Source organism: Propithecus coquereli, unplaced genomic scaffold (assembly GCF_000956105.1).
Source record: "Propithecus coquereli isolate 6110/MARCELLA unplaced genomic scaffold, Pcoq_1.0 Scaffold81, whole genome shotgun sequence".
Taxonomy (NCBI): domain Eukaryota; kingdom Metazoa; phylum Chordata; class Mammalia; order Primates; family Indriidae; genus Propithecus; species Propithecus coquereli.
In genome coordinates this window covers 518,977-543,392 of record NW_012154285.1, presented here as the reverse complement: position 1 = coordinate 543,392, position 24,416 = coordinate 518,977, and the positions used below count along the sequence as shown (strand labels likewise).

The window sequence follows — 24,416 nt, the reverse complement described above, 5'->3', positions numbered from 1 at the left end:
CAGAGTTGTCCATGGTCACCCAGCCAGCATCTGGGAAGCCAGGAGTTGAATCTGTTTGAAAGCCCACAGCAGGAACCCTAACACGCAGTGTATTCCCCCGAAGGAGCCGTGGTTTCAGTCTCCATTCTAATCCCTAAGTTTCTTCCTCCCTCCTTCCCCCTCTAACTTCCTTCCTTCCTTCCCTCCTCCCTCCATCGTTTTATCTCTTCCTTCATTTCTTCTCTTCTTTTTCATTCTTTGAATAAAATGCTTCTTGGAGGCCTAATATTTGCAACACATCAGACCGGAGGTGCTCTTGTTGCAACTGGAGTGTGTTGGAGGACAGGGGTGAGGTTAGGGATCAGCCCAGGCCCTGTGGCGGTTGCTGTCTCATCCCCTGGGAGCACTAAGGATCCCGGGCACTGCAGTGGGAAAATCCCCACACGGCATCGTCTTAGCAGAGGCATCTTCCACCTCAAAGTCTCGGCACTTCCGTGAAAGGCTTCCTCCAGAATACAGCGAGACCAGGCAGACGTTTTCCTAAGCCAGAGACAGCAGAGATGCTGTTTGGGCTACATTGTGGCTACACAGTTAAGGCTTTTGCATTTAAAAATCCAGAAATTTTAGAGGAAAAACCTAGATTCCCAGCTTCTCTGGGAAAATCTTTTGCTATCCTTGCTTTCCAGAAGACAGCCGTCAGCAGGAAGGAGGGGACATGCCCCCTTAAGAGGGATGGAGGAAAGACCACAGGCACCAAACAGCCCTCTCTGCTCATCTCCACAAAAGGATCAAGTTTCAAAATGCAGTTTCATTTCCTTAAATTTATATATGTAACACTATGCATGTTTTAGACATGAAGATACAGCCTGTGTGGATTGGAGGAGGAGCAGGAAGGGACATGAATGAACAAAAATAAACAAAAGCAGGAGTCAGTTCTACAGCTTCCCAAAGGAATTCCTGGACTTTGAGTCGGAATGTTTAATCCTAAGGCCTCCCAGGGGCTCATTTCTCTGTCGGGTCAGCGCGTCTGGGCTTTTCTCTCACACACGTTCCCCGGGTCCCTGTGGCCACGGAACAGTCTCCTCGTCACCCGAGATCTCCAGCTCCCCAAAAAGCTGATGTCATTGTCTGAACCAGATGTGGGCTCCACTCTGCACCGGGAAGCTTGCCCCAGGGTCAGAATTCTGTGCAGCTCCTGGAAAGCTGAAGTTTTCCTCCAACTGTAAAGTTTGCTTTTTCTTTCTGTGCTGAAGCCAAGATTAAGTGGAGTTGGCTCACAAGTGGGGAGAGTCTGAGCGGGGAGCCACAGAGTGTTTCAAGTGGGTGCCTGCCGAGTCGGTCCCTCCTATCTGTGGTTGAAGAGCAAGCTGACACAAACGCGCTCGCTGGCTGCAAGAGCACCTGCGCTTGCGCTTGTGTCCACGGGAGCCTCAAGAACCGTGAGGGTTTTTATTGGGATTTGGAGTAATGTTTGCGTGGAACCTGGCCCAGTGCTGGCACATACTGGGTATTTCGTAAACAATAGCATGTTGTTTTTATTCTTATGTTAACGTGGACAAAACGCCTTAGCAAGGTAGCACCTTTGCTCCTGAAAATCACGTAACAATGTCTTTCAAGCCAGAAAGAAAAAGTATTGCACCTTCCTTAACGCCCTTCCTTAGCGTGATTGCCGTGGAGGGGGACGCAGCTGGAGCATGAGCAGTTGTGCTGGCTTCTAGAAAGCCCGGCCAATCTCCCCGACCCTAACTCCTAAGTAAGTGCTGGCAAACTTTTTCTGTAAAGACCAGCTAGTAAATATTTGAGGTTCTGTGTGTACACTGCCTGACGCAGTCACCCAACCATGTTCTTGGAACACAAAAGCAGCCACAGAAAAACATAAAAGAATGAGTGGGGCTGTGCTCCAGTACAATGTTATTTGCAAAAATAGGCAGGTAGCTGGATTTCATCTGCAGGACACAGTCTGCTGTGCCCTGTCCTGAAGAGGCTGTCCTGGTGCCTTGTGATGTCATATTTGACCACCAGCTGTCTCGGGGAGGTTGCTGTGCAGAGCGTCGGGCTGGGAGACGGGGGCGCCACCTGGCAGGTAGACTCTGCCCCTGCTGGCTGCGTGGCTGTGAGCAAGTCGCTTTCCCTTCCTTGGCCTTGAATTTATCGTCCAAAAAATAAAAAGTCTGGACTGTCAGTAGTTCCCCAAATATATCTATCTGGGCCCATCTCGAAGGGGTGGCGTTGGTCAGAACTCCTCAGTGCAGACAGCAGACTGCCCTGGCTAAGCAGTGCCTCTAAGCAGAAGAGTTTTCAGTAAAGGATGCTAAGCAATTCAGGGAATCTCTAGGAGAGCCATTGACCTGAGTTTACCCTGCACATCCAGGGACAGGGCAGCCAGGGGTAACGCAGGCCCAGAAAACGTCCAAGCTTTGCAGAGAACCAGGGTAGTGGGCACAAGACTGCCAGCCACGAGGCACAATGGTCTGGGGACCTGGATGCCTGGAGCCCCCGCACCCACCCTAGAAGAACCAGGACCACTGTGCTCACCGGAAACCCCAGCTCCGTTCCCGCTGCTGATTCGTAAGCCGCTTCCACCTCTGAGTCCCAGAGGGGTGGGTCGGACCGGGGGAAACTCTGCCTCAGTCCTGCTTCTAGCGGCACGGGAGCCTGAGGGTGCGGCTCACAAAGTAAAGGGGTACGTTGTGTTTATCATTTTATTTCGCCACTTGCTTTTGAACTTGGGAGGGGGGACGGTTAGTGCCGAGGTCATGCGGGTGTCCGCTGCAGGTAGGAGGCAGACGGGATTAACGCGCTGTCTGAAGAGCGGGTAGAAACCAGCCCAAGGGCCTCATGCGTGTACACGCAGATTAATGCTCTCAAACGCTCCCTCCAGACCCCTCACCTGCGAGTCCTTCTCTCTCCCGGCTGCCTGGCCCCTCACCTGCAGGGGGTTCCACATCCCAGGTGCCTCAGAAAACCCCGGAGCTCTCGCTCCCTGCAAGACGTTCTCTTTGTCCTCGTCTCGGGCACAAGTGAGAGTGAGAGGAGAGTCTCTAGAACAAAGTCCGCTGAGAGCCCTTTCTCCGCTGTCTTCCAGGAGCAGCAGCTTCTTCAACGAGGTCGTGCAGATGAACTTTGAGATCGCCAGCTTCAGCAGCCTCTCGGGGACGCAGCCCATCACGTGGCAGGTGGAATACCCGCGCAAGGGGACCACGGACATCGCCGTGTCGGAGATCTTCGTCAGCCAGAAGGACCTGGTGGGCATCGTCCCCTTGGCCACGGTAAGACTTGCGTCACTGCGGATGCTCCTGTGTTTGCGTCTTGTCGCGCCCCGGGCCGTCCCTGTCTTTCGCGAGGTGCTCGCTGCAGCTGTTTTACGGGGCGTTTATTTTCAGAATTTCCCATCTTCCCCCAGAAGTGGCTGCGTTCATGAGCCGGCCGTTCTCGACTTTAGTTATTCACAACCCCCTGGTGATGTTTACTACACCCCGTGCCAAACGTGTTGTTATTTACTTTCTTTTCTTCCTTAAGTCTATTCCAGTTATTTCTTCTGGTCCTTTTCTTGTAAGGAATCTTTAGAACACTGTGTGTGTGAGTCGTGATGAGGTCCGCTATCACGTGGCAACAAGCAACCCCAAAATCTCAGGTGCCTAGAGCGACACAAGTCACTTTGCTCACACTATGTGGCTTAAATGGTGGGGGCTCTGCTCGGTGCAGTCTCTCGGGGCCCCGGGCTGATGGGGGCCTGATCACTTTGTAGCTATCGCATCAAGAACACGTGGTCTTCTCTGTCACCAGGCAAAAGAACGGAGAGGTGGAGGGTCACATGCAAGCTCTTCCAAGCAGTGGCCTAGAAGGGACATGTGGCACTTCCATGCACACACTGCCGGGCAGAAGCAGCTCCACGGCCCCATCAAATTGCAATCAGGCTGGGACATGTGGGCAGAGGGAGAACTGGGCGAATGCTGCCATCTCTGCCTCGCTGTGGGATCAGGAGAACCCGTAGCATCGACACAACTAGAACGTAACTGTTAGAGCAAAGGCGGTGTGTCCAGAGCCACCAGTCCCTGTGGAGCTGGGGGTGCACGGGCAGGACAGTGAGAGGCCAGGATTGGACGTCTGCTCCTTGGCCCCTCACTGACAGTCTCCCACACCCCAGGACTATCCCCCAGGGCCCTCCTGTGTTTGCACACAAGTGTGACCAGCCCCTCTAGAGGATCCTAAGAAGATGGAGTTTCAGAGGCCCTTGAGGAGTGTTTCCGTGTGTGGCTACACCTGTCTTTGCCAGAATTCTCCCCCATAGACGGGGCCTGGCGTGGATATTCCAAAATTCATTTCCGTGCCGCTTTGGGGTAAGCAGGCTTCCTTGCCAGCAGGTTGACACATATATCAATTAGAACACTGCGATCTGCCGGCCCGGGGAGCCACCCTGGGGCAGGTGTGGAGTGAGGCCGAGCCTCGGTGTGGTGTATGGGGGCGGGGCAGGGGGGGAAACCTGGCTCCCACTCCAGGAGGGGGAACAGACGCTGGACACACAAAAACAACAGATGTCCCCCCAGAAGGGATCATCCGCCAACAGGATCTGCAAACACTTCGAGGTTGGAGAATGATTCCTTTTGACTTTCCATGTCCTAGAACAGAGGTTAACAAGCCACAGCCCGGGAGCCACATCCAATCTGCTGCCTGGTTTTGTACGCCACGCGGGCGAAGAATGGTTTGAACATTGTTAAATGTCTACATTTTGTAGGGTTCCGTTGAGCTACGGCGTAGGCTCAGTTTTGCCTCTTGGCTCAGAGACCCTAAAATATTTTCCATCTGCCCCTTTAGAGAGAAAGTTTGCAGACCTGTGTCCTAGAGCACATGCTGACATCAGTTCTAAGGGTGAGTGCCCAGTTCCCAACCAACCTGTGTCGAAAGGGTACGATATTCAAATACTTTGGAAAGGTAAAACCATCACGAGGATATGAGATGTTATCACAGCCCGTTTTCGAAGAAACATGAGAGTCCTTCTTGAAGCAACGTATTATTATTTTTGTGGGTTTTGTATTTTTGTAGTGCCTTTAAGGTAAAATGAAATGACTACAGACATCCATATCCAGAACCTCTGTTTGCAAGTAAATGCAATTGAACCCAAACCGGCTTTATCCCGACGTTCACTGACTGACAAACATCTCTGCAGCCCCAGCATAGGGCTCAGGGCTCCGAAAGCTGGATTCAGGTGGCCATGTGCTGTCATCACTTGTGTCCCCTAGAATACGGACCTGACCTCAACTCTGCAAAGGAACATGGAAATTAGGCAACACATGAGGCAGTTTGGAGAAACTTCTATTCCCCTATTTTCTAAGGTGTTTTTTTTTTAGAATAAACTTTAGTACATTAATAACCAGCCAAAAAAAGAAACTTTTATTGGAAGTAGCTAGCAAATAAAACTGTAGCTTGACTTAGACAAGAAATGATACAAAATGTATAAACCACTGAACAAGAGGCAAATCCCGTGTTGTCTGCTAGCAGCCGGGGAGACAGCTGGTTAGGGCCGAAACGATTAAGTAAATTTCCCAAGTTGTTTTCGTCTGAAAGAAAACAGACTTCAGAAAGGTAAAATAGGTGATTACCGGGTGGGAAATTTGCCTCATTGGGGAATGTCTTGCCTTAAAATCAGGACTTCTCCAGCCCCCGCCTAAACGCAGGGAGAAAGCAATGAATGGGATGAGTCATCCGCAGCCTTGTTGGAAAGGAGATGGGAGGAGCAGGGAAAAGTGCCCCCAGCTCCCCCACAAAGTGACCCGCTGAGGCAGAAGCCACCTGCATGGCGCTGCCGCCCCTGGCTCTATTTCACTGGAAGAACACTGACGCCCAGGCCACCACAGGCCCCTCCCTGCTCCAGGCTTGCCATGGAAACAGGACATCTCCAAGGGGGACATTGTAGGTCACAGGTGGGTTTAAAGATTCTCTGATTTGTGATTGGTTAAAGAAATGAAGCTTTGTCTAAATGCTTGATGTTTTAAGATAAGGAAGTCTGTAAATCACCGACAAGCCACCGGACATATACGAGACTCAAGTCACCTGTAAGTTGATGGCTTGCAGGTGTGGTTCAAGCTGTGTCCTGCGTGGCCTTAGGCCTGTTAGTGAGTCACAGAGGACATCTCCTAGAAGCAGGGGGCATGACAAGGGGTGTCTGACCTCCCTTCTCGTGGCCAGCAGCTTAGCCTTAGAGTATTTCTCTTCTAATTTGGGCAGGTGTGGGAAGAAGTTCTTTGCCCCGGGATTGATGTATTTTGTCCCGGATTGAATTTCTTGGGAAGTGGTGAAATTTACCCAGAATGTCAAAAAGTTTCAAATGATTGTCATTTTGCACCCTTTGCAAACTTAATGTGAAATCATTTTCGTTGACCGCTGAAACATGGCGGTAACTTGGGAGTTTTTTCTTATATAGAGCCTTCAAAATTCCTCGAACATGTTCCTATCTCTGCATAAAATCAAATTAAAAATAAAGTGGCAATCAGTAGGGCTGTTTAAGGGAGAGATTGCAACTTGTTCTCGAGTCTGCAAAATGATGATCTTAATTCTCACCTCTCTGGGATGTCATGGAGATTCATTAGGGTTTGAGAGATCCTGGGAGCCCCCGGGCGAGGCATGCAGCAGGAAAGGATTGTCAGCAGGGAGATGGCAGCCAGGGCCTCTGCCGAGCCTGGCCTGCCCTTCCAGACCCTTCCCTGCTCTGCTCCAGGCCCTGGCGGCTGACCTGCGTGCACTGCAGCCCCCAGGCTCCCTGGCACTCTGGCCTCTGGAGGGCTTTAGCCAGTGGGAGGTATCCAGGTAATTGGAGGAAATAGGTTAAGTTATGTCCCCAAGAAAATATGTTGAAGTCCTATCTCCTGGTGCCCGGGAATATGACCGTAGCTGGAAGAAAGGTCTTTGTAGATGTGGCCAAGTTGAGATGAGGTCATAGTGGATTAGGGTGAGCCCTCAGTCCAATGGCTGGTGTCCTTACAAGGAGAAAGATTTGGGCATGGAGGAGACTCGAGAAGAAAGCAATATGAGGACGGTGGCCGGGACTGGAAGTGCATCCATAAGCCAAGGAAAGAAAGGGCGTCCAGCCGCCTGCAGAAGCTAGGAGAGGCCAGGGTGCATTCTGACCTAGAGCCTTCAGAGGGAGCGTGGCGCTGCCCACACCTGGGCAGAGCTGGGAGAGAATCAATGTCTGTGGTTTGTGGTGCTTCTTTATGGCAGCCCTGGGACACCGTGCAGCCCCTCCCTCCCCTGACACACCTGACTGTGTCTGCCCGGAGCGTGGGCCTCTGTGCTCTCAGCTCCTGTCCTGTTGGGGAGTCTGTTTTCTGGGCTCCAGTAACTCAACTGCCCTCCCCCGCCCCATGCCTGGAGGTGGAAGCAGCTCCCAGAGGGGGCCAGTGTCTGGGTGCTGCACCGTCCCTGTCTGTTTCTTTCCGTCCTGCCCACAGCCCGGTCCTCAGTCCTTGGTTACACACCCTCCACATAAAGCCCTTTGAGCAGCTGTCGGTTTCCATCGACACCGAGGGGTGCCTGAGAGGTAAACGCTACCTGCTCCCTCTAGAGTCCCCTTCCCAGAGAACACACCAAGATTCTCCCCCAAACGGACACGACCAGGAAGCATCCCCAGGGTCACTTTCGTCCCCTCTTCATAGACAATCAAACCTGGAGGGACTTGTTGGGGTATCTCGAAGCCCCAGGGTTGGATTTTCCCGACAGCGGCACCCTGTGGTTACTTCCCTGCACCCTCTGCCTTTGCGGCGTCCGGAGTCGCAGGTGCGGAAAGCGAGGGCTCTGGCAGGGCCGTGGCTTCGCAGAGGGGCTGTAGCATCCGCACGTCGATCTGTGCATGATGGATGGCTTCACTCTGCTCCGGGGTCCGTGGGGACGCGTGCCGGCAATATCTTCCGTGTTCACGCAGGGCGAAGGCAGGCATTTCAAAGAACTCGAGGGAGATCTCCTTCGACAGGGATTGGAGGAATATCGTTTTTAGAGAGACAATGGAAAAGCAATGTTTTATTGTTTTTCAGAAGCATCCTACCCTGATCTCCCCGTCTCCTATTTTGACTTGAAGATGTTTCATCTGTAACTCTCTAAGAGTGTTTTGAGGATGCTGTCGATGCTCTAGGGCAATTGAAAAATGTTTGCTCGGTTGCAAAATAACTATATGGGCAGAATAAGTGTTTCCTTGTCACAGCTGGAGATTTACTTTGGGATTTGGTTTAAAAATATCCCTTCCTTCCAACTAACTGGCCCAGATTTTTGCGTGAAAAGCAAATCCCTGACTCCTCTGAAGCTGTTTCGCCTCGGTAGTAACGTTTGCAGGGTTACCGATTAATTATCCGATGAACGATACCTTACCCGCTGCCTGCCAACAAAGGCAGCGCTCAAAACTGTGAGTGATTATTGTTGTCATTCATGTTCTTACCGCCACGGACCGGACTTTGGTTTCTTCCATGAAAGGAAGATGCCGGATGCCCCTGGTCTTTTCCAAGTTTATGCTTTCCGTGATGTTACTCAGTTTACTTAGAAAGTTAGAACTGTGTTCTAGTTTTAAAGATTATATAGCTTCGTTGGAGATGATTGAGAATGGAAATGGAGAAGATATAGATAAGCAAAGAAATCAGTAAGTAAAATAAAAGCGTCTATCATCCCAGTGTGGAGAGAGTGATGCTAGGACAGGAAATCAGCAGGAAGGGCTTAGGTCGGCAATTCCTCCTTCCTCGCCCTCGGGGTTGGGAGGAGAGAACCCCGCACCCCAGCCTGGCTCAACCGCCAGCCTTTCTCCATGTCCCAGGTCCACAAACCACCAAGTCTATCGTTTACTTCATATATTTTCCTCTAAAAAGAGAAAATAGTGGAGAAATTGGGAGCTCAGCCTCAGGCTGACTGACGTGGACAACGTTTTAAGTAATTGTCATGTGTGGGGAAAAGAAAATATATTGGAGGAAAAATTGGAGAATGTGTCTGGACGTGTGGACGAGGTGGACCCTCTGGAGTCATTTCAGCGTCTCTTACAACTATCGTGTGTGTTTGGACCTGCCTGGGAGCCTTCTCCATCCATTGTCTCCGATGGGAGTGGAGGTCAGGTGCCACATGTGGCCCTTTGTTCAGCTTTTGTTAGTCATGAGAATTAAAAAATGTCGGCTGGGCGCGGTGGCTCATGCCTGTGATCCCAGCACTCTGGGAGGCCAAGGCGGGAGGATCGCTTGAGGCCAGGAGTTTGAGACCAGCATGGGCAAGAGCGAGACCCCATCTCTACACAAAATAGAAAAATTAGCCGGGCATGGTGGCGCATGCCTATAGTCCCAGCTACTCGGGAGGCTGAGGCAGGAGGATCACTTGAGCCCAGGAGACTGAGGTTGCAGTGAGCTAGGCTGACGCCACGGCACTCTAGCCCAGGTGACAGAGCAAGACTCTGTCTTTAAAAGAAAAAAAAAAAGAATTAAAAATTGTGATTCTGCTTATATGAGGCATCAAAAATAGTCAAATTCACAGAATGAAAGAGCAGAATGGTGGTTGCCTGGGGCTGGGGACAAGAGAAATGGGGAGTTACTGATCAAGGGTCACAAGATTCTAGTTACGCAAGATGCGTAAGTTCTGGGGATCCGCGCACACCACCCACAGCCCTGCGTTGTGCGTTTGAGAATGTGTGAGGAGGGTAGACCTCAAGTTACGTGTTCTTACCGAAGTAAGATAAAAAATGTTTTTAAAATAATTCAAATGCAGGTTGTGGGCTAAGGGAGGGGCGTGGCTCTGTTTCAGGGGTCCTTAAACTTGAGCGTGGACAGAAGCGCCTGGTTCAGAGCTAAGCGCAGACGTCAGGCTGACTGCAGTAGTAGCTTCATACCCAGACTCACCTGTCAGTTCATTTAACAGACATTCATTTCATATCCCCAGAGCGCCAGACAAGTGTTCTACACTTTGAGTTTCCAGAGCGAATGAAGTAATCTCAGATCCTGTTTACATGCTGCATGAATCAACCTGCCTTTCATTAACGAAATCAAAAAGTAAGGAGGTTGGGCTTGACTCAGAAACCACTGCCTGTCTGTCTCAGAAGGGATGGCTTTGAATATATCTGTGCACTGCTTCTTTATGATTCATTGTGTCCTGAGGGAAGGGCCACACCCCAGGCCCAAGGGGTGTCTTCGTGCAAATTGGAAAGAGGTGCTTTCTATATGACACTTGACTCCCCTTTATCACAAAATATACGATGTCTGTTATGTGAATGAAACCTGCTTAGATGCAGAGCCCTTGTGCAGTGCAAAACCTGCCCAACTGTACCTGGCAGCCCTGCCTTATCTTGTCTGTGAACCATGTAAAACTCACCTTCCTTAGTTACAGAGAAACAGATACCATCTATCTAGTGTTCATTTCTCCGGTAGTTTTCCTTTCACCCTCTTTTTAGGTTTTAGCACCAAACCAAAGACTTTGATTTCTGCTTCTGCCTGTGTCAGAGCCTGGCATTACCGTCATTAATGGCTTGAGATCTGTAGTGTCCCCTTTATTTCATTGCTTTCTCAAGGGGCCTTGAAAAGGCGGGATTTATTAGGAAATGAGTATATGCGCAGTAGATAACTCTTTTTCCAAGTATTTCTGGCAGGCAATTGTAGCACAGAAGTGGTTTCCACTCTTACTCACGTAATAGACGCTGGGTGCTATGGGTGGCACACATCACCCGCAATATGATAGTGATTGAGTTACTCAGAGCAAGTACTTTAAAGCACTTACTGTAATCAGACCTGAAATTCACTTACAAATGTGTCCCTGGCATTATCTCAGATACATGCTTGCATAATGTTAAGAGATTCTAAACAACAAACTTCTTAAGATACTGTATTATCGTACCCTGTAATGGGAGAGAAACAAAGTTTTCAGAATGCTCCCAGAACCCCGCTGTGCTCCAGTGCTGAAATCACCAGCGCGCAAGTCCCTGCATACTAAGAAGTCTTGAAAGGAGAAATGAAAAGGAATTGTTAATGGAATTTCATTTTCGAGAACCTTAGGTGGGTACAGATTTGAATGAGAATTAATCTGGGTTATTTTGCTTTATAAATGAATATGAGAACAGATAGATGAAATGAGATTTTTTTTTTTTTTTTGCTTCCATCTGGATTTTGTTGCAGAGTTTAAAAAGGTCAAAATCAGCACATTCATTTATTTTATTTAAAAGTGTGCTTTTTGCCTTCCCAACACACGTATCGGAGAGTTCCGTTTTCCCTTTGAGGGGCCACCTGCCATTAGGGACACATGCGCCCCTGAAACAGATCTCCATTAACTAAAAGCCACCTACAGCCAGGTTATAACCCTCAGGGTTGCGCCAAAATGTTCTAAGACCCCTGGCAGCTTGTGATTCAATTTCTGAATCTAAAAACTTGTGCGCAGCCAGGGCAACCCGGGCAGGTGCCACTCGCACAGTGCGCAGTCTGGACGGGCCATTCCTTGCCCCGAAACCCTGCTCTGAGCGGGCTTTTCCTCTTGCCCACAGTTGTGGCAAAGAGGCCAACCTGAGGACGAAAGCTCTGTGCACACATCCCATTCCAGAGCCCCAGAAGTTGAGTCCAGCCACCTCCCACGCCCCCCCCAAACCCAACTCCATGCCCCAGGGGGAGACAAGTTCTGCCACTTCTTCTGTGCTCTCGGGGGATGTTTGAAATTCTTCTCATCCCCATTTTTTCCCAGACAGTTTTGTTGAGGTATAATCGATACAGCAAAGGAAAAACAACTACACGTTTAATTTATAGAATTTCACCAGTTTGGACATAGGCCTGAGAAACTACCATTACAATCAAGGCAGTAAACATATTCCTCACCTCCCAAAGCTTCCTTAGGTCCCTTTGTGGGTTTTGTTCTGCTTGGGTGGGATTGTCTCTCTCTCTTTTTTTTAAATTAAGAACAGTTAACATGAGTTCTACCCTCATAACACATTTTGAGTGCAGGATGCCAGATGTTAACTGTAGACACAATGTTGCCCAGCAGATCCCTAGAGCTGGGCCTTCTTGCACAACTGAAACTTTGTACCCGCTGAACGGCCATCCCCGTTTCCTCCTCCCCTGCTCCTGTAACCACCAATCTGTTCTCTGCTTCCGTGAGTTTGACGACTTCAGACACCTTCTGTGCGTGGAATCCCGCGGCATTCGTCCTTCTGGGACAGGCGTATCTCACGTACCGTAAGGTCCTCCAGGCACATCTGAATTGTCACAAAAGGTAGGAGTTCCTCCTTTTTTATGACTGAATAGTATTCCATTGTATGGATCTACCATAGTTTCTCTATCCATTCATCTGTGCACGGGCACCTTGGCTCTGTGAATCACTCTGCGATGAATGTGGGGGGGCAGATGTCTCTCCGACATACTGATTCCACTTTTTTTGTTTTTTGGATGCATATCCAGAAGTGGGAGTTTGATTTTTAATTTTTAAAGGTCTTCTCATTGACCTTTTGTTGACTTTCCCAAAGGGATGTTAGAAATCCTTCCCACACTCTGTAATGCCCCAACAGTAAGTAACCTCCTGGGGTGTTTACCGTGTGCTCTGAGTTTTGCATATGGTATCTCCTACGTCCTCCCCACAGCTCCACAGGGAGCAAGCATTACTCTCATTTTACAGATGGGAAAGTCAAGGCTCAGGGAAGTAAAGTCACTCTCCCAAGATCACACAGCTTGCAAGGAACAGCTATGGGATTTGACCTCCATCTGTTGGAAATTATCTTCCCTCCCTGTAACAATTCCAGAAGCTGAGAGACAGCTGAAAGCCTGTAGTTACGGCCTAAGGCTTTTCTTTTTTATTTTCTTGCAATCTTTTCCAAATCGTTTTTGCTGTCTTGCTTTTAAAGCATCTCCCCCTGTCCCTGTTCCCACCATGCCGTCCTGCTTCTGGAATCCACCACACATTAAATGAGGCCCCCCTGCTATAGACATCCCAGTTGGATCCCACGGTTGGCACAGTGGAAGTTCCCGGAACTTTGCCAAGTTCACTGTGAATATTTGCCTTTCTCTGACCTAATTTCTCTGCGGCTCCCATGTCTAGGTAGCAACTCTGCGACTGTCAGAGTCAGCAAAAGAAAATGTCACCCATAATTTTGAGGCTGGTTTTAATCGAGATTATTTATAAAATAGTTTCCTACAGAGAGGCACGAGCGTGCCTTCATTTCCTGCAAAACCTCCAAAAGCTTCTAGCTGCGTGTGAGGGGCCTGGCTCTGGGTGTTTGTCCTCAGTTCTGCGGGTGTCGGGGTGAAGAACCAGATCGGATGGCCGTCTCGTTTCCGTGAACGACCAAACGCCAGCAGTAAGAGTCCTGATCCTCTTCCCTGACACTTGCTCAGCTCTCTACAGTTTATAAAATGCTTTCACACGCCTGGCACTGTTTTTTGTCTGTCAGTGTCCGTTGTGGAAAATACCCCTCGGAGGCAAACACCCTTAGTGCCCCTGAGAATGTGACGGTGTAATCCCGGGGAACCTAACCAGAGAGAGCTTGAGCAAAAACTGGCAAGAAATTCCAGAAATTAGAGCTGCCCAGGTTTGGTAAACCTGCAGAATCAAAGTTTGCTGAATCTTCTTGTGCTCTGTGCCCACAATGACAGTGATTAACATTTGCCGGGTGCTGGTGCTGTGCCGAGTGCTTCGCGCCCATTATGTCATTTAATCCTCATGACGGCCGCTTCAGCGGTGTCTGAGCCTACGTTATCTTCACCGTATGGGTGAGGGCACCGAGGCCTGCGGGCAGAGATGACACGCGTGGTTACGCAGCTCGGAAAGGGTGGTGTGGGGATCGAACCCATGGACCTCTGACTCCAGAGTTTGTCCTTTTCGGCACCACAGCTTCGACTGGAAAATATTCACAGTAAAAGGGTGAAGAGGACGTGAATGATGATGTTGGCATCGATGGTAGTGGTGGTGGTTGTGATGATGGTGATGATGATGGTGATGGTGAATGGTGATGATGGTGATGAAGGTGACGATGATGAAGGTGATATTAGATGGTGATGATGGTGATGAAGGTGATGATGATGAAGGTGATATTAGATGATGATGGTGATGATGATGATGGTGATGGTGATGATGGTGATGATGATGATGGTGATGAAGGTGATATTAAATGATGATGGTGATGATGATGATGGTGATGATGATGATGGTGATGGTGATGATGGTGATGATGACGATGGTGATGAAGGTGATATTAGATGATGATGGTGATGATGGTGATCATGATGGTGATGATGGTGATCATGATGATGATGATGGTGATGATGATAGTGGTGACAGTGATGATGATGGTGGTGATCATGGCGATTACAGTGGTCATGGTGATGATGTTGGTCATGGTGGTAGTGGTGACATCATCTTTGAGAACGGCCAAAAATCAGATCTGATAAATAAGGAAGTTGGAGAAAGACAATGGCCTTTTTGACCCAAAAGGAGGCATCGATAAGTTGAAAAGATTGACTTCTTTCCTTGCTTGTGTTCAAAATTCACTCTGAGCGTAGCTCCAAAGGCAAGCAGCCACAGTGTCTCCAATGCGCGCACCTCCTAGGAATAGACTGTGGTCTTCTCCAGCCGTCCCAGTTTGCCTGGACTGAGGAGGTTCCTGGGATGTGGGACTCCCAGTTCTAAAGCTGAGCCAGTCTGGGCAACCCAGAGTGAGTGGGACACCCTTTCCCCAAACTGACTTTGGGGTTATGAGCAGGATGTGCATGGCCTGCTGTGGTTGCTGTGAGACCATCTTCCTGCTTTGCACATGGATACTGTCACCTGGAAGTTCTTTGTCTGAGTCTGGCCCTAAGGTGAACACTGTTTATCGTCCATATTTACCATTTGTGAGATTTCACACAACTAAATCTGGATTTCGGCTTCTCTTGAAAGAATTAGAAGATCTGGCAACCCACGGCCCACAAGGCAGCCACCAGCGGAGCCCATGGAGGCCGTATCCCTGTCTGCGGTGGGTCAGGCACGAACTAGGGTTGGGGCAATTTCTACCAGCTCCATTTCACCTTGTTTTGCCTGCCCAACCTCTGTGGGCATTTCGCTGGAGATAATGCATATAATTAGCACGGTGCTTGGCATGGGGGCAGTACTCAGAGACATAACCATTTTAATTTATGATTCCTGCTTAATAATTACACCTCTCGAGTCAAGAGTCTGCAATCATCCAGCAATAACTGTGAAGCTCTGCGGCAGCGCGGACGAGCCTTGGGAACGTTACCCTGAGTGAACGAAGCCAGTCGCAAAGGACCGTACTGCGTGAGTCCGTTTATAGGACACTGCAGAAAAGGCAAATCCGCAGCAACAAAAAGTAACGCAATGGCTGCCCAGCGCTGGGAGGGATGAGGGGTGACAGCTAAGGGAGGCGGAGTTTCTTTTGGGGGTGATGCAAACATTCTGAAATGTATCGTAGAGGTGGCTGCACAACTCTGAATTTGCTAAAAACCGTGAAATTATACATTTTAAATGGGGGAATTGCATGGTGTGTGAATGGTAGCTCAACAAAGCTTTAAAAAAAATGTGTGCAGCCTAGCTCTGGTGCCAGTGCAAAAGCCACAGCCTCTAAGGAGATGGAGGCTGAAGAGATGATGAGAAAAGCACAGGCGGCTCCCAGCGGGAGGCGCGAGACCACCCTCATTGGAATACGCCAATTCTGGAGACCAAGGGCCGGATTCGAGTCCTGACACGTGCGGTTTCTCCTTCACACAGTGCACCAGCTGCAGCCTCCTTGCCTGCGTCTCTGCTGCTGTCCCCGCGGGAACACACCTCCCATCGCCTTCCTCACTGCTCCGTAGTCAGCATCTCCTCCAACAATGGTAAGACAACCATCGCAGACATATCCTCCCGGTGTCCCTGTGAGGTCTGCAGCAGGTGGCATCATCCTTCGAAGAGACACATCCAAGTCCTAACCCCGGTACCTGCGAATATGGCCTAACTTGGAAAGAGGGTCTTTGCAGATGGGATTAAGGTGAGGGCCAGGATGAGAGCATCCCACATTGGGGTGATCCCCAAACCAATGACAAGTGTCTTATAAGAGACAGGAAAGGGGGAAGACAGAGACACCGGGGGGACACTGTGTGAAGATGGGGGCGGAGATCGGAGTGATGCCGCCGCAAGCTGAGCATCGCGAGGATTTCTGGCCACCGCCAGCAGCTGGAAGAGGCGAGGACGGATCCCCCGGGAGCCCTCAGAAGAGAGCACGATCCTCCCAACACCTTGCTGTTGGAGCCACGAGAGGATAAATTTCTGTCGTTTGTGATGACTCGTCATAGCAGCCACAGGCAACTAACCCAAGCTTGGTACCATCATCTACCCCTTGTTACAGGGAAGGAAGCTGAGACGTAGCTGGTTAGATAATTTGCCCAGGACACGCAGCTGCTAAGAGGCAGGCTGTGGCCTCAATCGGTGGCCTGGCCCCATGTGGGCTGCTAACCTCCCTGCCACCCTGCGGGCGGGCCAGGCAGAGACGGAGGAGGGTTTTGGCAAGTGTCCCACAGACAGGGAGCAGCGTCTGCTCGGGTCCCCCACACCTGTGCCTCTGCTCGTTCATTGGCACCATCTCTCATCGACCCTCAGAGTATTACTGTTTCTTGAATTTACCAGAAAAACTCAAGGAGTCGACAAACTCGTTCTCTTTTTCTGAATGACTTAAAAGAAAGAGACCAGATCCTATTTTTTTTTTTTTTTTCCGGAGGCTTTTATTTGTCCAATATGTCAGTAGCACCATGTGGGATGAGGGATTTTGTGACCGGATTACTGCTTATGCTTCTCGAAATTAAATCTGCAAAGCTGGGCCGGGGCACAGGAAACTGGAACATCTCTCCACGAATTTGCAAAGGTTTGCATTAATCGGAGAGATCAGTGCCGGGCAGCAGGGGGAGGCCTCCCGGCTGCTGCTGTCTGGATGTGCCCGTTTGATGTGGACCTCACGTTCTGGCAGGTTCTCGCAGACGACTCAGCAGACATGCTCGTTAATGATTGAGGAGTAGGTGATGAAACCTTGGCCGAGGAACTGGGCTCGAGGAGGGCAGAGAAAAACCACCCGGAGAGCAGCAGCAGTTCACACGCTCGGCTGACAGCAGCACCGGTGTCCATTTGGAGCCCTAAAAATCACATTATCGAACACTGTGTTCGCCGGGATGGACAGACAACAGGCAGGATTTCTTGTAATTCAATTTCACAAGGAAACTTGGAAGGGTAGCGTGTTAAGTACTCCTAATTATGTACATTTTGATAATTAATTTAAGTGTCTCTGGTAACATAAAACAGTTACTGTTTTGTTTGCTGCATCAGCTCTTTCTGACTGCCCTTCCCATTTTCTCTGGATTTCCATTGATTTCAGTTATTTTTTTGGCTGGTAATGAACCAAAATGCCTCCTTTTCATCCTGTTATCTGGTTCTTTTCAAATTTTCCAATGTAAACATTAAGTACAATGTTAGAGAAATGATTCAATGTATTTGGGCCAAGAAGAAGAAATATCTACATATAATATTTTAAAAAATGAATTTTAGCCAAAACTTAAAATAATAATTAAACCTGAAATGTGCGGGGAATTAAAACGCTCACTATCGTCGGTCATTGGGGAAATTAAAGCCATAAGGACACATGGCCTCCCACTCACTAGAATGGCTAAAATGGAAACAGCAGACAATACTAAGTGTTGACGTGGACGTGGGCAAACCGCATTGGTGGTGGGAATCGGGAGGACGATAATTTGTTAGAAGACAGTTTGGCAGTTTCTTAACACATGAAATGTACACTTGTCTCACAACCCAGCAATTCCACTCTCAGGGACTGAGTCTCCTCCTAAAAACACCCATCCCCACGGAGACAGGTGGGCAGATGTTATTAGGCAACATTATTCATAATCTCCCCAAATGGAAATCAATCCACGTGCCCCACAGCTGGTGAAAGAATAAACAAAGTGTGGTATCACCAAACATTCAAACACTGTTTGGAAATAAAATAAAACAATAAATTAAAATAAATTCTTCGGCAATAGAATAAAAAAAACTGGGATGAAATCAGGCAAGCATAAAAAAAGATCACATATTGGAGGATTGCATTTATAGGAACTTTCTAGAAGAGGCAGGACTATAGGGACAGAAAGCAGATCAGAGATTGCCCGGGGCTGGATATGGGAGCAGAGATTAATTGCAAATCGCACAAGGGAGCCTTTTAAGTGATGGACGAGCCCCAAAACCGGATTGCGGTAAAGGTTGCACAAGTGTATAAAGTTACTGAAACTCACTGACTGTGCTTAAAATGGTTAGATTTTGCAGCGTGTATAGTTCCCCTCAACAGGGCTGTGGAGCAGTCAGCAACATTGGGGTGTACACTCCCGTCCTGCTCCGATCAGCCGTGTGAGCGGTGGGGAATTTTTGTTCAGAAAAGTTAGTGAAAGTGAAACGTGTGCTTGCTGGGCACGTCGTGTGGTCGGGCTCTGCCGCTAGGGGATACTGTCATCTGCTATCCGTGGGACAGATGCTGGGCGTTCCTTCTGTAGTTAGGGTCGAGGAGGATTCGTGGGGGTTTCTGATAGATCTGAGCAGGCAACGTTGAAAGGGAAAATGTGCCCCCTCTGCTAACAACTGCAGGGGGATTAACAAGGCACCGAGATGCGTGAACTTTCTGGTCTTCCCCGAAAGAGGCAGCCCGTAGACTCTGAGGGACCGCTGGACCTCTAACCCCCCTGGACAAAGCCTGGCAGACCAGACGTGGTTGCACCCAAGCCACTGTCCACGGAGGGTCTGGGTGGACCACGGGGCTGTGGATCTCCCCAAGCCCAGCACAGACTCCCTCCTCTCCCTGCCTCGCCCCAGCCCGGGGTGGAATTCCAGCGGGATCCTTCCGATCCTCGGCCGGCGTGATGCGAGGACAGGAACCAGCTGTTGGCCTTCGCTCCTCAGCATCTCCCCGACAAAATCCGGAGAAGCCCTGGCTGCCCGGTCTAGTCCTGGTGCTTGACCACCCATGTTGTGAGGCATCCAAGATCCTTCCTGCAAATTCCCTCGTGGCTTGAGTTACCCAGAGCTCAATTCGGTGCTCACATCCCCAAATCCCCACTGGGTGAAAACTCTCTATGTGATTTTATGAGCGCCGAGGAATCCTGCCGCCAGCATGCTCTTCCCTGCTACCCCACCGCGCTGGGTCCGAGTGCACCGTCGCCAGCTCATCCCTGCCTGCTGTGTCTCCCTCCACCTGTGGTTCTCTTCGAAATGCTGGTGTTCCTGGGGGAGTCACCGTCTGAGTTCAGTCCAACAGACGTGAGCCTGAGTGTGTGTGCTGGACAGGTCTCTCGCGTCCGGGTGAATGCCAGCCTGGCTTCCCCGGGTGAGTCGTCAGCGCCTGTCCAGCCAGCTCCCGCAACAGACAGGCACTGGGATTTCAGGGACATGCAACACGGCCAAGGTGTATTTATCACACTCGCCAAAGTGTGGGACGGGTCATCCTGGCCTGTCCTCCAGGCAGTGACTCGGGGATTCCACTGGCACCGTCCTATGACACCTGCCAGCCCAGACTGTCCTTGCAGGGAGAGAGAAAGCGGAGAACTGGCACTCTGGCTCTCCCCTGCCTCTGCCCGGAAGGCACACACATCGTCTGCGCTCACGTTTTGTTGGTTGCAAGGTGTTGGTTGGGGACATGGACTCTTCCTCGTCGCTCAGTAAAGAGAGGAGATCCAGGTATGGGTGCACATCCAAAATGTCGCCCACGCTGGATACCACTGGATACCATTTTTCCTCCTTCATGATGTTGCTGGGCAGGCTCTTCCCCCAGGACTGACCTCAGAAACACCCTGGACTTCATAGCAATAGCACGCGTTTATACTTAAGCAATGCACAATATTGAAATAGCAAAAGACACCACAACGTTGGGGAAATACAGTATGTATTTCTCAACTGCCTCCTTTCTTCACTAGACTGCAAAAACGTGGACATGTCTCAGGGACATTGATGTCACGTACTCCACATGCCACCCCAAAGGACGATCTGTTTAATACGTCAGTTATGGGACCAGTGCCTGCTCAAATTGAATTGCTTCTTGTTTTAGGTGCACGTTTCGGAATAGAGTCTCTTGCTCGTATTAAGAGCAAATTGACAGAAAAGTAAAGTTTGTCTCCTGCACCCGGCTTGCACTGGGGAGGAATTGGAAGTAAATGAGGTGGGGTTTGGGTCTCCCTGTAGTGACAGAACCCAGAATTATTGGTCTGTTACCGCAGGCCTGCAGAGCTGTTAGCTGTGTCCTCGGGGAGGGAGGAAAATTTGCTCAGCTACCATTTGAGATGAGCTGCTGCTCTGCAGGGCTGATCTGCTAAGTGGTTTACTATTGTGAGCCTGTCTCTTCCGCGGTGACTGCCGTCAGAAAGTCGGGGCTGCCGTCGGGGAGAGGGGCGGGGCTTGTTTTTAACTCCATGTGACTAATGCGGTCGGCACAGTTCTCCACGGTCAAAAAGCCACACGCTGGACCCCTGCAGGTCATTCCGGCAAGGACGACTTTCCTTTGTATTCTGACCTCTGTGCCCTGGAGGTCTCCACGTACCCCAAGGAAACCCACGAACTCCCCATGTCAGAGTCTCACTCAAAGGTCATCGCTGGGCCTGGTGCGGTGGCTCACGCCTGTAATCCTAGCTCTCTGGGAGGCCGAGACGGGCGGATTGTTTGAGCTCAGGAGTTCGAAACCAGCCTGAGCAAGAACGAGAGTCCATCTCTACTAAAAATAGAAAGAAATTAATTGGATGACTAAAAATATATATAAAAAAAAATTAGCCGGGCATGGTGGCACATGCCTATAGCCCCAGCTACTCGGGAGGCTGAGGCAGGAGGATCGCTCGAGCCCAGGAGTTTGAGGTTGCTGTGAGCTAGGATGACGCCACAGCACTCACTCTAGCCCAGGCAAAAGAGTGAGACTCTGTCTCAAAAAGAAAAAGAAAAAAAAAAAAGGTCATTGCTGTCATATGACTCTTCGTGGTAGATAGAAATGTATAAAACATTTTTAAAGATGCTTTTGAAAGGTCGTTGCTGGACCACATCCATCGGGAGAAGAGGGGGTCACTGTGGCCACTGAGAGGGTGCCGGGGACATTGCAGAGTGAGTCTCAGTGGTTACTGAAATTCCCCATGTGGTGAGCGCGGACACGGGTGATGTTGGAACTCCAGCAGCTAAAGTGGCGGGAGCTCTGACCAATCAGGACAGAGCAGGGGTGTAGCACTGACCAATCAGAAAGGGGCTGGAGGTGATTCCCATGTGTCAGCCCCAGCCACAGGGTCCAGCGTGTGAATCCAGCCATCGTTCGCTGTCCTGTCTCTCACCCTGATTGCTGACTCCACCTTCTGTTCCATCCGCATTAAGAAACTAGACTAGCCCGGTCTTTCTTGGGGTGTCTGCCCCCTTCGTGCTTTTTTGGGGTAACAGTGTCTGGATCTCCTACTGCCTGAGGCAAAGCTGTGGCTTGAGGGGGATTTTGTTTCATGGCCTTGACGCAAACATGTTGTCCTGCGCCATCCGTTGTTCCTGGAGTGTGGTCTCTTTACGTCTGTGGTTGTCTCCAGCTGAGCGCAGGGCCCTGGTCTTGTTGCCAAGGCTGGCGCTGTCAGACAACACCTGCATCCGGGGCCTCAATCCTGCTCCCTCAGGAAACAGGCCAAGGTCCCTCTTCTTCTTCCTTATTCAAGGCCATCTTTAAAGACTGCCGTGCCCAAAATTCTCCTAAATGCTTTTAGAAATGCAAACTAGAATGACTTTCAAGTGGTTTTTCTTTTTCATCCGCGCCCCATGCGTTTGTCGAGCAGCTACCATGCACAGGCGCTGTTCCAGGCACTGGGGGTGGAAGGGTGAACGAGAGACACATCTTCCCTTTTTGGTGCTTCTGTGTCAGAGAGAGACAGACATGGCCTCAAAGCTGAAATGGAATAGTGTCTGCTGGGTGATCACAGCTATGGGGACCACAGCAGGAAGGGGAAAGGCAGGGGTGCGAGGATGAAGTCATGTGGACATCTGAGGGAACAGCATTCCAGGCAGAAGGAACAGCATATGCAAAATCCATCATGTTCAAGACAGCAGCGAAGCCACCATGGCTGGAAAACATGATGGAGGAAAGAGAAGCAGAGAAGTGGGGAGGAAACGAAAGAGGCCCCAGGGGTCCAGATCCCACAGGACCTGGGCTTCACTCTGAGTGAGCTGAGAACCAGGGGAAGGTTTGAGCAGAGCAGAGACATGGTCTCATCCAGGTTTACAGGGCTCACTCTGTCTGCTGCGTGCAGAGTCAACGCTCTCAGAAACGCTAGAGAGCGAGAGAGCTCCAGCGCCGTCCTCCCCTGCACACCGAAGGGGTTTCTTGTTGGCCGTGGGTGGGGTCCGTGCCAGGGACAGAGCTGCACGGATCGCACACAAGGACGCTTTCCTGTTCCCCGGAGATTTGAAGTGGGACAAGTCGGCCTCTCAGCGTCCCATCGATCTGTGCTTGCAGGACCACAGGAGACACAGGACCCAACAAAGGGCTCCCGTGCTCACCAAGGGTCAGAGATGCGGGGCCACTCATTGAGATGCAGCTCGCAGGGCAGCCGTACACAGAGACGGTGATGAATGCGGCACCGTTTAGGAATGTTCGTGGCACGGAACACTGAGTTCTTGGAGCCACCAGAAACGGCATTCACAGAAGACAGCGGGGGCATCTGTATGAGGAGAGTCCTCTGGGGACTGGGACCCCCGGACAGGACGCCTGGCTGGAGGTCGTCATGGCCGCGCTCCCCAGCCTCTGACCCGGGCAAAGCCCTTCTCCAGCCCCAGCTGCTTTGTGGAGTGACCATGAGAAATGCCGCCCGGGAGCGGATTGCGTAGCGTAAAAGAAAGTGCCTGGGCCACGGGATTATTCTACGTCAGCGAAGAGGAGTTCAAGAAAGAAAATTTGCCTTGGAGAAAAGTCTATGTGATCACTTGCTTTTAAAAAGGACATTTCACCATCCAACTCCTACGAACGCACTTAAGAGAAATGAAAATCTGCACCCACACTAAGACTGAACTTAAATGTCCGCACGGCATCGTGCACAATAGCCAAGCAGTGGGCGCAACCCAGATGTCCGCCGGCGGGTAAATGGATGCACGGAATGTGGTCGGTCCCCACAGTGGAATATTATTAGGCCATAAAGAGGAAGTGTGGGTACCTGTCACCGCGTGGGGACCCTGGGAACATGTTGAGAGAGGCCAGATGCAAGAGGCCTCACATTGTATGATTCCATTTGCGCGAAATATCCAGAGTAGACAAACCCACCAATAGGGAAAGCGGATTAGTGGTTGCCGGGGGCTGGGGGAGGGGAGGTGGGCGTGAATGCTAATGAGTGAGGGGGCTCTCTCCTTTTGGGGTGATGGAAATGCTTTGAAACTAAAGTGCACTTTAACTGGGTGAATCGTATGGTGTCTGCATCATATCTCAATAAAGCTGGGTTTTTTTTAAAGACGCTTTCCTGAGATATTTAATGTTTGCGTTTGCTTTTTCAAAGTCACATCGCAGCATTTTCAGGGATGTTGTGTCGGCAGTTTAGGGGCTCAGAGGATGGGCTGTAGGGTCCAATTGGCCTGGGTTTTGTCCCCAGGACCCCTCCCTGAGTCCCCGCTGAGGAGCTAGTTAATTACATTTCCTGTGACTCTATTTCCCTGTGAAGTGGGGGAGAAGTGAGGCGCCTGCCTCCTCAGTACGTACAAAAAACGCCTGGAACAGCATCCAGTACTTGGAAAGAGCTCAGAGTCTCGGTGGCCAGCGAGGTGGCCGGTGTCAGGGCCGGCGTTTTCACTGTGGCGGTGTTGCCTGGATACGTTCACCCTCAGCTCGGAGGGGCCGTTTCACAGAAAGGGGGAGCACAGGGAGGGCTTGGCTGTCAGGAGACCAGAGAGGTCTGAATCTCAGTCCTCCAGGACTCAGTTTCCCCCGCTGTGATAACACCAACCCTTTCTGTGGCGCGTGTTGAATATCACGACTGAGGCAAAAATTCACGTGAACGTTCTCTGCTAAGAACGAAGAGACGTTGCTGTGGTTTGAGTTGTGTCCTCCCAAAAGACAGCTGAAGTCTTGACCCTCGGTAACGGTGAATCTGACCTTATTTGGAAATAGGCTCTTTGCAGACGTCATGCAGTTAAGATGAGGTCACTAGGGTGGGTTCTAATGCAATGACTGGTGTCCTCATGAGAGGGAAATCTGGACACAGACGCACAGGGAAAACGCCTCGCAACGGCAGAGGCAGAGGTTAAAGCGGCGGGTCCACAGGCCAAGGAATGGCAGCGTCGCAGGCAAACGCCCAAAGCTGGAAGAGGCAGGAATGACCCTCCCTGAGCCTTCGGGGGGAGCTTGTCCCTGCTGACACCCTCATCTCAGACTTCCAGCCTCTGGAACAGTGAGAGGACAGATGCTATTGTTTTATGCCACCCAGTTCGCAGCGCCGCGTTTCGGCAGCCCTAGAAAACTAACA

General features: G+C 50.4%; 1 protein-coding gene across 1 annotated transcript in view; it reads left to right on the top strand.

The window, feature by feature from the left end:
• TMEM132C (transmembrane protein 132C) overlaps positions 1–24,416 on the top strand; it is a 157,031-nt gene that overhangs the window by 104,819 nt on the left and 27,796 nt on the right. The window contains exon 4 of the mRNA XM_012663444.1: positions 3,065–3,248. Coding sequence (XP_012518898.1) covers positions 3,065–3,248 — 184 coding nt within the window. The remainder of the gene's footprint in view (positions 1–3,064; positions 3,249–24,416) is intronic.